General features: G+C 44.1%; 2 protein-coding genes across 7 annotated transcripts in view; both read right to left on the bottom strand.

Moving 5' to 3' along the window:
* Positions 1 to 5,290, bottom strand: part of DLG5 (discs large MAGUK scaffold protein 5) — a 107,168-nt gene extending 101,878 nt beyond the window's left edge. For all 3 annotated transcript variants that reach the window (XM_038181720.2, XM_038181721.2, XM_027460701.3), the window contains exon 1: positions 4,845 to 5,290. In XM_038181720.2, the coding sequence (XP_038037648.1) occupies positions 4,845 to 5,148 (304 nt within the window). In that variant the 5' untranslated portion in view covers positions 5,149 to 5,290. The remainder of the gene's footprint in view (positions 1 to 4,844) is intronic.
* A 3,688-nt stretch (positions 5,291 to 8,978) lies between these two features.
* POLR3A (RNA polymerase III subunit A) overlaps positions 8,979 to 14,360 on the bottom strand; it is a 45,851-nt gene continuing 40,469 nt past the window's right edge. For 2 of the 4 annotated variants that reach the window (XM_027460702.3, XM_027460703.3), the window contains one exon: positions 8,979 to 14,302. The gene's annotated coding sequence lies outside the window, so the exon portion shown is untranslated. The remainder of the gene's footprint in view (positions 14,303 to 14,360) is intronic. The other 2 variants (XM_072039503.1, XM_072039504.1) reach the window with 2 other exon arrangements.

The following is a 14,360-nucleotide window of genomic DNA, read 5'->3' as shown; positions in this document are numbered from 1 at the left end:
TCGCAACTTTAATTACTGCTCATCACTGCCAGAGACCTGTATTTCTCCTAATGTAAGTGGCTCCTAAATGCTACCTGCTTTTTGATCTGCACCATTTTTAAGAAGTCCTCTAAGAAGGCTTGAGAGGCTACCCTGAGAACTAATAACAGGTCTGAAAGAACCCAGACATACTGCTCTACTTCTCCCACTCTTCAATTTTCAGCAGTGGAAGAGAGCATAAATTGAACCTAATTGCAAAATTGCCAGTTCAGCCCTTGAATCAGTAAATTATGCTTTTACAATTTCTCTTCATTCTCCATCTTTCCCCAGGGAGCGTACGCTTCCAGTGTTACTTCTTATCTTCTCCCTCTCTCCTCCCAAGCCTCCCTGCCTTCCCACTTCCTCCTGCAGGACGCCGCAGCCTGTCTCCGTATTTCACAGCTTATCCGCTCAGGGTCTCGGCTCCTCGCTCCAGCTCCCTGGCTCTTCTACCATCGTGGGGCACCTTTCTGCAGATGGGGGCACAAGGCAGAGACCCCAGAACCAGTCTTGAGCTGTTGTGCTCCAGCTTCCTGGGGACCCATTTCTTCTCTGCTCCTTGCCCCAGAGCTGCCAGCAAGCAGAGGGGGTCACAGCTTTCCACCTCCACACTTCATACATAAGAGGACACACTGCCTGCCTGTATATGAGGACTACAGCAATATTTACAAGTAAACTCTGACCTAAAATCAGTTCTGTCTAAAACACTATATTTTTTTTCTTTTTAAATAAAGCTGAGGAAGGAAATTGATATAATCCTTAAAAGAAAAAAAAAAAGTTTCAATTCTAACTTATTTCTACTCCTGTAAGTGCCCACATTTACTTTCTGGACTGGAAATTAACTTTATCCTTTACCAAACAGAGCTAGAAAAAATAAGCGTCATAAAAGAGCAGAAGGAAACTATTTAGTCAATTTTTAACTATCTTCCTTCTTTCCTTCAGACCCCTTTCAAGAACTTGTTTAAAAATACAATCAATCCAGAGTTCTAAATTTTGAAATTTTAAAACTAAAACTGTAACCTAGAATTGTATAAGTAAAACATCTCTGAAGACTGACATGCTCTGCTTTTAAATCCACAAGGGTGCTGAACGCTTACAGGTAAAGGAAGTCATTGTGTTCTTACTAATCTTACAGAGACGAGACGCACTTACTGCAGCAAGATGGTTACAGAAATGAAGAAAAACAATTGCTAATGTAAAAAAGGAGATTGTGAACCTACCTGTTTAATAGTTTTGAAACCATCAGCAAAGCTTTTTAAGTTGAACAATTCACTCAGCTTGTGGATACAGAGCTGGGAGCACCTTTGCCGCCACTCTACAAGTTCATATCAAAAACAAATTTCAAGCATGGCAACCCAGCCTCTCCTACTTTTTTTTTTATTATTATTATTTCCAAAAATCACAACAATAATTAAATAAATATCTAACTACAAAGCCCCAGTATTATTTTATGCTTCCAAATGGACGTGTTTTGGCCATTTTATTAAATTAATAATGAAAAAAACTTTAATAGCATTTGTCACAAATATGTATCTTCTGCTGTATTCTTGGACAAGTTTTATGTTAAAGAAATGTGTATTACATTAATGTGAAAGATCATTGGTTTAGTAGGTATCTGAAACAGAAGCAACTTCTTGGAAGTGATTTAAGTCTACGTTAGAAGGATATATTTGACTATCGGAATACAGTATTTCTCATATGAACAATAGAGGTAATTTGCCCAATCAAGCATCAAATAATAATCCCATGGGTCACCCAAATAGAGAAATAAAAGCAACTAGCACACTACTTAAAAGAAAGAGTAGGTCCGTTCAAAAAGCACTGGAAGATTTTAAATCAGCAAAGCATTCACTTTGAAATGGACAGAGCCCATTTCTCACAAAAACACTTGCACAGAACTGTAACATAATAACCAAACGTATTATTCACGGAAGAACTGAATGCCATCTATAAACATGACTACGGAAAACACAGCTAACAGTACTCTGTTTATTTTTTGCTTTGATGAAAAGTAGTTGCCCTTTCGGTTTTACACACTGTTGACTGACACTGTTGAAGCACAGTATTCTCAAAGTAGAAATAAACAAGCTTAAAAATACACATTTTATTATAAAAACTGTCATCAAACCACTACAAAGTTTTATATTTAACACAAGCAAGTAGAAACTACTATAAAGGACAAAGATATTTAAACAGGGATGGGACTGGGGAAAATTCTACAAAGAAAGCAAGCCCCTTGTAACCTCACTACACTTATCCACACTTGAGGTCTTCCAACAGATACTAGTACCCCAATTCTTTCCCTTTAGCCCTCAGAACAGCTGTTGACTTCCTTTCCTGTTGTGTAGATAAATACTTATAAAAGTGTCAGCTATACATTGTCCAGCCAGCCACAAGAGCTGTTGATATAAACAACAGCCTACATTTCCATCACAGTTCACGTTACATTTCAAATCTGAAAGGAGATTATATTAAAAATGAGACAGAAGAAAACACAGTGATTGCAACCGAAAAACAAAGAGAAAATGCAAGCCTAACCACATACATGGAAGCGTAAGGAGAACAACTCTCTCACTTGTGTCATAAACAGACTACATTTGAATTCTCCATCTCTGAACCAAATTACGTTGCTGACTACCTTCCCCTTTCTTTCACAGCAACATCGGATGGAAGAAAGGAATTAACAAGTACTGCTACAGTATCAGTTGTAAATCATTTTCACCTACAACAGGCATTCAGGAGGTGTCCTTTACACAAGTATGCCACTGCAAACTGTCATATTCCATATACTAATGGTAATCCTAAAACTTAATTCAGCCAGACAAATTCAGTTAAAGGGGTATTTAAGATGGAGGTGTTTGTTGTTGTTTTTTTCCCCTCTTTACGTAATACATGCTGAGGACTGTTTCTCTCGAGTATTTTAAAACCAGAATCCAACAGCATTTCTTACTACTATGTTTACAGTTTGCTACTACACCCAAAGAACAAAACGCAGCTTGACTCATCCGCCTTCAGCATCCACAGTGAAAAGAAGTAAAAATCCTAAGTGGCAAGACAAGAGAAGACGGGTGGTCAGACTTCCTACAGGGAGACACTACAATAAAACCTGGTTACATCTGAATACAGGTTCAAACAAGAACCCTTCTACTGCACTTACCCTCAAACATTAACCCTTCACATAACATATTCAGGATGAACTCACACAGCAGCTGTGATTCTTCAGAGGCATTCGGTGCTCACACAAGCAGTCTCATGACTACTTACCATGAGACCTCCTCAGACAAGTAATGCCGAAATACATAGGACAGTCTTTGAAGGCTCGGGTCCCCTACCTTCATACATGCATGACAGCTTATCCCTAAGCTCACTCACTGGTAGCTATTTTCTGCATACTCATTTGTAGACATGTTTATTGCAAAGCAAAATAAAACAGAGCCCTCAAAGTTAGCTCTTCTTTTGCTTTCATTTATCGGTAGTAATGAAAACCACCCTGTCGGGGGACCATCCTTCCCCATGCAGATGTTAATAGAATTCAGATGATCCTCAGGACCACATTCAGTCAAGAAGGATATGGTTAGTTTTGCTAATTAAACTACATTTTCCTTATGAGCTCAGTGTTGCGACATTCTGCAATTCTTTCATATAAAAAATAAGAAGTATTACAAAGTACAACATACACTGCATTTTTTTCTTGGCATTCACATTTTACACCTCTGCTTAAAAGGCTGGGGAACACTGGTAGACCAGTACAATTAATATGTGTTCTCAACAAGACAAGCCCCAGCATTAATCTAATCATACAGAAACATCATGGGTCCCATTTCTGAAAAGCAGCAGTGCCCTCATCGCCCATTGATGTCAGACCACATAATGCCAGAAGTGTTGAGGTCCATTGTTTAGTCTGTTTTCCCTCTCCTGTGAGGTCCCGCCATATATTCATTAGACAAGGCCATACACTATTAACACATGGATATGAAACAAAACAGAAGACCCTGACGCGTTTTTCTATTTGGCAAACTATTACCATCAACAGCATAACTCAAATAGGGGCAGATCACACGGTGCAAGTGCGCACAGAAGCACCATTTTCCTGACAGAAGCAGCTCTGAAGAATTACATTTTTTTGACCAAGTCCTATAGCCTGTAAGGGTCAAGAAGCCCTCCCAAAGCAGTTCCTTATGTAACCAGGTAGTCATCCTGCAATTCCCAAGTCTGGTAACAGCAAAAAAAAAAAACAAAAACACAACGTTCTTCTTAATCACTCGGCTTGTACGCACGCTACAAGAGGATGCCTGCACATCCCCTGGACAAACATATATTTCCTTATCTACGGATTTAAACGCAGATTTATTATTTAGTTCAATTTCAGTATTTCTCATCTAGAAACACTGCTGGACTTGAGGATTACCCCCTCTTTTTCGTTGTTGTTTTGTTTTTCTTCTGAAGCTTGATACCATCCCAAGAAAAGCAGACTGTGGTGTGCAGAAAGGAGGGAAGGGAAGACCCCTGGGCCAAAGCCCAGCTTCCGAGGAAGGTTCCCGCTGAACTCCTCTCACCTGGGCGTGCAGTTACACCCAGCTCTCCTCCTCCCAGCTCACCCCCGAGCAGCACAGCCCGCAGCAACCGCGGGACCCCCCGCAGCACAGCGCCCCAAACAGGGGTTCGCAGCCTGAGCACCCGGCGGAGCAGGACTTCGGGGCTCGTCCCCACCTCCAGCCCCGAGGGGCCCGCTCTGCCCGGCGGGGCTGGGCGGGGGCAGCCGCTCGCCCTCCCTCCTCCTCCTCCTCCTGGTCCCGGGCCGTGCCCGCGCCCCCCGCCCCGCTCACCCGCCGTCTCCTCGGCCGCCGCCGCCGTCCCGGGCGCGCCGTTGAGGTAGAGGATGGAGAGCAGGTGGGGCTGCGTCTTCTCCAGGGCCACCCGCAGGTCCTGGAAGTGGTCCCGCTCCTTGGCCAGCAGCAGGGCGATGAGCAGCTCGGCCTTGCCGCCGCCCGCCGCCTCCAGGTCGCGCAGGTCGCGGGGGCCGAGGGCGCCGGCGGCCTCCAGCAGCTCCACCACCTTGTCCACCTCGGTCATGGCCTGCGCCAGGCTCTGGCGGCACTGGGCGAGCAGCTCCTTGTGCTTCGGCTCCATGGCGGCCGACGGCCAAACTTCGCCCCCCGGCCCCGGGGAGGCGCCGCCGCCGAACTTCGTCCCGGGGAAGCGGCGCCGGGCCGGGCCGAGGGCGGCTCTGCCGCTGCCTCCCTGCGGCGCACGGGGGGCGGCCGCTCCTCGTCCTGCAGCCGGCGCCCCCCGGGCGGCGAGACAACTTCTCCTCCTTCTTCTTCCCCTCCTCCTGCCGCTGCCCGCCGGGAAAGGGGCAGCGGGAGCCGCGGGAGGGGGTCGGGGCTGCTGCTGCTACCGCCGCCTCCCGGGCAGCCGGCACCCCCGCCTGCTGCGGGGCGGCGCAGCCAACTTCTCTGCCCCGCTCGCTGCAGGCCACACGGCCCCAGGGCCGCGGGGCGAGGAGGAGGAGGAGTGGTGGCGGCGGCGGAGGAGGAGGAGGAGGAGGGGGGAGACGGCCTCAGCTCCAAGCGCCTCCTTTCATTCGCGGCCGCCCGCAGCCATGTTGGTTGCACAAGGCTGCCGCCTGCGCCCAGACGGGGCTGCGGCAATGCATGGCGCCGCCCGCCCGCTCCTCGCCGCCCGCCGCCACCAGCGAAGCGCCGCGGCCGCCCCGGCCCCGGCCGAGCACCGCCCGCCGCTCGGGGGGTCCCCGCCGGCCGCCGGGGGGTGGCGGAGGGGGGCGCGGAGGCGGGGCGCGGGCGGGGCAGGACCCGAGCCGCCGCTCCGAGGGGGGGCTCCGGCAGGAGGCGGGCGGCCGCGGGCAGCGCTCTGCGCCCAGAGGGGGCAGCACGGGGCACCCGCAGGCCCGGGGGGGCCGCCCCGCACCGGGCCCGAGGCTGCGAGGGAGGCGGCGGCGGCGAGACAAAGGCCCCGCTGCGGGCCGGGGGGTGCCGGCGGCCCCGCCCCGGCGGCCCGGTCGGTGCGGGGCGCGCACCGCCATCTCGTGGGGCCGCCGCCGCGCTGCAGCCCTCAGCGCTCCCGGTGCCCAGCCTGGGTCGTGAGCGGGGAGGAGGCCCGGGATCCCAGCAAAACGTACCCCAAAAGCGCCCGGTTTGGCCAAAAGCCACGAAATTGTACCGCCCCGGTTGGAGCTTGGTCCGTGAGGAAGTAGAAAAATGAGAGTTTTCAAACAATAGATGAAAATACTATGTGTATAGATGTAGACGTTATAAATGCGTACATGGAGGTAAGTACAAATGGCTCATCTCCCCCAGCTGTGATTTCATCTGTTTCATAAATCACTGGAGACCAGGTAATTTTCCAATATCCCATTCTCGGCAGCTGAGGGATGCAAGTTTGGCAAAGAATGAGTAACAGCGTCTGTCCGAAGGTAAGCAGCCTGCAACGAATCAATAGCACTTCAATTTCCAAACAGTGAGGGAACAGACTGCAGAACGACCACAGCCACTTACAATCTGAAACTGACGTTTTATCTAAAAGACCTCTTGCCTTGTAGGTATGTTTCTGATGTCCTGCAAAGATAACGGTGGCACTAATGACTTGGCAGGGTGTTACCAGTAATTGCGTTATCCCCACTCACTGCATCCAGGAGCAACTGAACTGGTCCAAAAGTCAGACTCCTGGCCAAATCCCCGTATGCTACCAAGCTGGAGTCAGTGAGGTACAACGGGAAGCAATTGTTTGTTATTTTTTTTTAATAACACACTGATTCAGAGAATTCAGGTGCTGCACTGTGTTTCAAGTTATATTATGTAGTTCAACGGATGAAGATGGTGTCTCTCAGATGTGAAAACAGCCTTGGGTTATGCGCATAATCATGATATGAATTCCAGTGCTGTTTTTAGAAGAGGCAGATATAGAGTAAAGGGATTTGGGGATTTTTCTCTGCCTTGAAGGTCATTATTCAAAACAATCCTCTTGATACTTGACAATATGCCATGGTTTTGAAACAAGTTTTTTCATGTTTCATCCATTGTTACTTACGCTCTTGTAGATTCCTTTCTTCTAATTTTGCATTGCTGTTTGTCTTAGGAACACTTTTACTAAGTAACATATACAGAGATTAACTATGTTGGTTAACAACTGATGTTGCAATACCTGCAAACTGTGTTCTTCCTAGACCCTTTGATTTTATCTCAAAATATGCCTATTTCTCTCCAACAAACTTAAGCCTGTAAAGCAATGGTACATGACAAAGATACTAATTAATCGTGGTCTACATCCATTTCTTTTTCAACGCAGCAAAAAGAAGCAGATGGGAGTGAAACCAGTGGTAAGAAGGGAGCCCCATCTGCAGTCAGTCAGCCAAGACAGACAGCAGTCGTCAGAGTTGCTGTGGAAGGTATCCTTTTGTGCCCTTGAGGATGAGAATCAGGGCACTGGAGTCTTTCATAAGGTACATACACCAGAAGATTGAATAAAGATTGCACAAATTATTTGACTATTTCACAGTTATTCAGTGTGAGATTTTATAAACTCAACAACAGTCCTGTGTTGCACATGTGCTTCTAAAGTTTCCTGGTAGGAGAAATAAGCATACCACCAAATGCCATCACAGGGCACTTATGATCAGAGCCACGCTTTAGATGTATGAAGCAGTCCTCAACTCTTTAACGTAAAGACCGATTGTAGGTTTTTGTCCTCTGCCTGACTCAGCACTAGGGCAGATATGTGCTGGTTGCTGGAGGCTGCAGTAACAGAGAACAGCATTCAGGCACGGGGAACTCAGGCAACTCCAGTTCCTTTCAGAAGTCCGGAGAGAGGTGCATTTTCACAAGCATTTACTCAGACGATTTACGCCTGCTTTTCCCAAACGTGTGGCGGGGTCCTCTGTTTTCTCTTCCAAATAGAACATCAGTCTTCTGAGCCTGCAATGCCTGCCTTGCCTTTTTTCTTGTAGAAGCTTGGCTGAAAATCCACATCTCTGCCTTGCATAGAATATACAAGGATTTACCCTGTATTTATCACAGTTCCCAAAGACAGGAAGGTTTTTTTCTTACTTGAAACTAACAAAAGGAAGGATTTATTTGAAACGTAATTAAAATATGCTCTGTAATTAAAAGCTCTGCCAGGGGATGTCATGGGTGTTTGTATAAAATTGGATTCAAGACAACCTGACAAATTAACAAAAAGAAGATCATTAGATTGTCTAAACTGGAGATTTGGAAACTAGGCTACTGGGAATGTATGCCTTAGGCATTAGAAAAAGCCACTGACCTTCAGGGAGCACAGTCGACCAGCAATACCTTTAGTCAGAATTAAATTTTTTTTTTTTTGAATTTCAGGCTAAGCAGAAAAAAATTAGGGTGTGGAAACAGTTCCTTGTAGTAGGCAATCCAATAATTAGTCATACCAACCACATGAACATGTCCAGGTTTTTAGTCATTCCTGGGTTGCCTATACCGTTTAAGAAAGATTTAGGGGACAGAACAGGTATACAGAGGTGGAAATGGGGTTAATATTTTGATACAATACTGCATCTTCTTTACAGAAAGAATTACAGAAACACTTGTGTTGCCTTGCGGAAATGAAGTACCCAAATACAGAGTTTGAAAAATCAAGTTGGGTACCTTTCTGGTAAATATGTGTCTGTGAAACCTCCCTCTTTAGATTGACAATGGGAGCAGAAAAGGGCTTTTAGTTGCTTTTCTTGCAGAATTGGAATTATACTATAATCCTAAACACAAGCATTGTTTCAGCAATTCAGAGTCTTGGAGCTGAAGACTATTTTTATTTTTAGTCCATGCAGCTCTGTGTGGTACACAAAATCCCAGCAAACTCCTCAAGATTAACTGTGGAGTTACATTTAAACATATATATACACACACAAGCAAGCCTTTGAAAACATGAAGAATAAAGAACAGCAGGAGCAGGAATCAACCTGTAGTACAAGACCATTTTTGTTCCCATAACTGTCAGTACACCTTTTTTATTATGCAATCATTATCACGCTTGTGTATGCAACCTCAGCACATTTCCTGAAATACAATGGTGTGTCATACATTCACATTAGAAACTAAGACAAGATTCAAGTTAATGTAACCTAGCACAGTTCTCACTATAAAAGCATATCTTCCATAAAGATTAGTCAAATTTAGACTGAAACTAAGGTGGTTCTGATCATCATGGCAATCACATGGAAAAGGGAAAAACGAGAGGAAAGTACAGAGGAAGACAAGAAAGTAAAGGAAAGATAAGAAAAAGATCAGCAGAAAAGAGAAGCCTACCTGTTTTCAAGATGGATTTCTGTGCCATAATACCAAACATTGCACCTGCAATCACAGAGACTGTACCCAGTGACTGCTCTTCTATATTGCAAATTCTTTACTTCCCAAAGACATTAGGTAATTACATTTATATTGTATATTATTGATCCACATACTGAGTGATGCTATTGTGTTATTTTAGCTTGGGCTTTTCTGATAAGACACCCTTTGGAAACATCCAGGCTTTGAAACAGATTTCTTATACTTACTTTAATAGGTCTTACTATAGTTTTTGAGTGCCAAAAATACCTGTCACTCAGTCTCAAATACTTCATCCTTTTCTCCATCTACCTGCTACTGCTGCCTGAGTCCCAGCAGCAGCTTTGCTGCTATAATTACACTGGCAAATCTCCTCCTCAATATCAGTCTAAGCTACCAGAAAGTTTAATGCCCAAAAGGAGAGGATTTACTTCAAGACTAGGATTTTTTTTTCTTATATAGAAATACACAGGAGACGTTTCATGTCCTCTATAGCTTTAGAGCCCTTCGGATTCAGGTCTTCAAGCTTCACTGGCAGCCACATAAGCTAGAAGCATAGTTTGGTAATGAAAGCTAAGCTTCTCACGTACTCATGTGACTCAGGGAACCCAGGGTTTAGAGAAAAATATTGAGAGAGTTACAGTAAGTTAATGGAAGCTGACAACACTGAGTGGAGCCTGGGAAGGAAGATTATATATTCTCTCAGTAGGAGAAATAGAAGTGATTACAGAGGTGAGATTAGAGCCGTCTAGATACAAAGTAAACAAAGATTTTGTAATAGGCATTAAATGGAACAATAGCAGTTAAGCAGTACTCAATGGGAGTGTATTGTTCCAGACTGATATAACTGGAAGACAATAAATTAGTGCTTTGATGATAGGAAGGTGCTGGTTTAATGGTCCAGCAGATCAAAAGGCCCCGTTTACCTATTAAAAGGAAAGAGACAGATATGTATATAGTGTCTCTGCCCTGCCCAAGCCAAGTATTTCAGCTGGCAGCAGCACCTGCAGACAGGGGCTCTGCCTGGAAGCACCCAGACCCCTGGCTCTGCTGCTGGAGCTGCAGCCTGAGTGAACTGCTGTTTTCCAGCTCACAGACACACACAGGTCACTGGTCTTCCTAAAAATGTGTGACCTTGAGCTACAGCAAATGGGTTAACACCTTCTTCAGAAAGTTCCTAAGGCAGACTGCATGAAGTAAAGCAAACCGAAGCTTTACATTGCTTTTTCTGTAGCCTTAAAATCTATCAGCTGTTTCATCTTGCTGGGCAGTTTCATCACTGGGCAGTTTTCAGATGGTGGTTATATGGATATATTTCTACTCTGGGTAATGTGTTGAACTGGTAATTCAGATTAAAATGAAGAAGATCTGACAGTTTCCTCAGTCAGCTTCCATAGAAACAAACCATCCTGTCTGCTGAAGGTTTTTAACATTCCTGGAGCTGCTGAAAAGGGAAAAGCAAATCAAAATGATTTTTTTTTTTATGTAAGCAACTAAAAAATTACCTACTTGAAGAAGAAAAGGCCTTCCTCTGGGGACAGGATACCTTCCAGGAGGGGTCTTGGTAGTTGATGGATGGGAGGGAAAAGGCATGGGGAGGTACACCAGCTGTTTCTGGGATGCACATAAACATGGTTGCTGCTATTTCTCAGACAACTGCTTCCAGAAACTGTCAGCAAAAGGAAAACTGCAATGCTACAGGTTCACGTGGCAATGCTAAAGGGCTACAAGAATTGCATCTTCCTTAGGGAAGACACCCAGCACACACATCTCAAGTAACAGTCTGTCCAGGACAGGACTAAAGGCAACTGGATTTTCTTCAGGAGGCTGATCTAACTTGTGACTTGCCTACCTCCATCTACAAGCCAGCACATCTTAAACAGTCCGTTTTTAAGGTTGTTGCTTGTACTTGGCTATTGGTTTAGTTCCTAGGACAGTAATTCAAGTAAATACAGGCTGCACCAGTCATTTGCTTTTATTTCTTTTTGTGCCAACAGGGAGATAAAAAGCAAACAGGTGCCCTCAACATCCCTAGGTAATATCTATGGACAAGCCATGCACAAGCTGATCATTCTTAAGGAAAACTTCAGCTGAAGGTAAACAGCTGTCATGTTAAAAACTTCTGAGTTCATCTTTGTCCTGTTTCAAGATCTTCCTTGTTTTCCTGTCAAGTCTTTTGGCTGTTACAGCAATTAATGTTTTCAAATTGCATTTGAATCTCATAAAGCAATCCTCCCATTCATTTTAAAAAGCTTCGGTTCATGTCTTGTTATTATCCACAAAAGCATACACATTTTATTCTACCAGCAGAAAACATAAATATATGTTAAAAGTGCCACAAGAAAGAAAAAGAAGTTGTTTGGATAGAATACAATTCACATCAGGCATTAGTCTGATGGGTACAGAAAGAACAAAACCCAACTCATGGTGCCTAGCAGGCAGAAATGACAAAGCAGAGATTTAGAAGGACTTACAGGCAGAACGCTTGCAGAGCTACATCGGAAACATGGCCTGAGAAGCATGAAGATGCACACTTGCAGATGGGGAACATGGGGCAGCACTTCCATTGTGGGTTGGCTGGGGTCACAGATAGACTTCAAGAAAAAAGGCTCTGGCTGCTCATTAAAAGCCAATAATCCTCAAAAGACCCAAGGTGCTCCAGGTGTCTCTAGTCCAAGCCGTAAGAGGTCCCTGACGGAATGAAGACAGATATGCATGCAACTTCAGTTGTCTGGGATTCTCTAGATTCTGTGCAGCAGAATCTAGAATTTTCACAGGATTTACCTAGGTAAATATTGCATAATTTTCATATGATTGCAATTTGAAAATAAACTTTTAATTTTAGCATTATATGATATTCTTTGTGGGGTTGAGAACCTAAAGAGAAACCCTTGTACAACTTCCTACAGTCAGCTTGCTCAGACAAAGCAGGCTGTGGTCCAAGATGCAACTAAAGATGGAGGAGTGTTCAACATTACAAAAACACTAGACCTACCTAAATCCAGTTCTGAAAACATTAACTAACATGAAACCAAGTCACTCCCAAGTCACACTCTATTTTTTTAAGGGAAAAGGAGTACAGACTTTGAGCCAGTCTACATGCCTTGGCAGGGATGGGAAAGCCACCAGGGACTTTCAAAGACTTCCACAATGAAATAATGTTTTAGCTTGGCACAGTGGCAGCTCCGTTACCAACTTCCACAATGTTTGGTCATCCAGTTTAAACTGAGCTACAAATCTTAAGCACAACTGTATTTTTCTATCTCTCACAAAACAAATGTAAAAATTAAAAATTCAACAGTTCATGGTCATTAATATTTTTCAAAGACAAATGCCATAAAAGTAATTTAGAACTTCGATTATTGCAAATGCTTAGTTCTGGCAGAACTGAACAATGTTTTATCTCTAATCCCCTCTTTCTGGAGGAGAATAAATACGTTGAGCTGGCAGTCAGAGGATCTGCCACTGCAAACTTGTCATTGGACAGCTAGAAAAATGCAGAAAAAAAATGCTCATTGTTTAATGCTATTGAGAGAGAGAGAAGTCACACACCTCCATACCAAATTAAAAATAACAGAATATATAGACAGCGTCCCTAAATACTCAGAAACATCTGAGACATAGTCCTGAACAGCATGTGAAGCTTTAAAAAGGATGTAGGTTAAAATGATTCTTCGTGGATCAAGTCTGCAGTGATGCTGTTTAGAAAAATGTTGTGCAACTGTTTGAAATTTATAGAGATGCATTGACTGGAAGGGAGTTGGTGGATATAAATATATAAAGTACATATATCAAAGCTCATCCGGTTCTGCTGAGTTACAGAGAGTTCTTTAATTGGTTTCCAGGGGACTCAGATTAAGCTCCAACTTGGTAATAAAATCACCACGCAAAAGAAAACTGAATTAAGAAGTCTTTCTCCATCTCTGCTAGGGATATTCCACAAAGGATAAATACACTTCATCAGTAAGGCAAGCCAAATATTATCCTTTTTACCACGGGCTATTTGTACTGTTATATTTTTTTTTCTTAACTCACCCTCAGAGCTGCCACCCCCGCTCCCACAAGGCTAGCAGCAGCACAGCAGCTCACTGCTTTGTCCTTGCCTGTTCCCACTTCAGTCGGTGTCTGTCTTACATCTCACTTCAGGAAGAATAACTTCTGGCCTTTCTCTGCTTTCTTTGGAAGATGAATAAGAAGAACAAAGAACTACACACAGCAACTGCTAATCATATTTCTTAATCCAGACATCCTGGCAATAAGAACGTATTAAGGGAAGAAGATATACCCTTTACCAAATCTTCTGCATGGCATATACTTTGCTCAAACACATCCTTCACTCACCATGATGATCCCGTCATTTCCTTTCACAATCATGTTGCTGAGGAAAGACTATCATCATTTAGCAGTCTTTAGTAGATTAAAGTGCAGAGAGCCTAAATATTTCCCAAGGTCATGCTAGTGTGCAGCAGGAACAGCTGATATCACATATGCACATTACCACACTCCTGCATGGAGCACGGCTGCTTCTTTTTCTTCTCTAAAGAGTAAATGTAAACACGAACAAGTGAAACAACCTTTGGGTCAGGTACAGCAAAGAACAAAAATAAGACAGAGGAAAAAGTAAGTGGAAAATTCAACAGCTGAAGAGTTTTTAGTAGTGACAGAATGCCACATCTAGCAGGGATGCCTTGCCTTTCAGTTCAGAGCACAAATACATTTCCTTATATAACAAGGTCATCAGTTCAGAAGTTATTTGACCATAACTGTAATTTTGATGGCAGTACATTTCCATATCCAGATGTGCTGAGGAGGTATTTTTTCCTCAAGTGATTTCATTATCCTCCAGGCAAAGGTTCACAGCAACCTCGCATGGCTGAGCTGAAGCCAGCCAGTGGTACAGTATGGTTGATGTAGCATTGCTGCAGGGAAGTGGTGTTACCAGCAGCGACAGCCACCATGGCCCAGAAGGAAGGAATCTATGTGAGAAACAAGGACAGGAAGAGAAAGAATAAATGTAAAGGGAAATTAGAAAAT

Source organism: Anas platyrhynchos, chromosome 6, assembly GCF_047663525.1.
Source record: "Anas platyrhynchos isolate ZD024472 breed Pekin duck chromosome 6, IASCAAS_PekinDuck_T2T, whole genome shotgun sequence".
Lineage (NCBI taxonomy): Eukaryota > Metazoa > Chordata > Aves > Anseriformes > Anatidae > Anas > Anas platyrhynchos.
The sequence above is the reverse complement of the archived record's forward strand: the minus strand, read 5'-3'. Positions and strand labels throughout refer to the sequence as shown.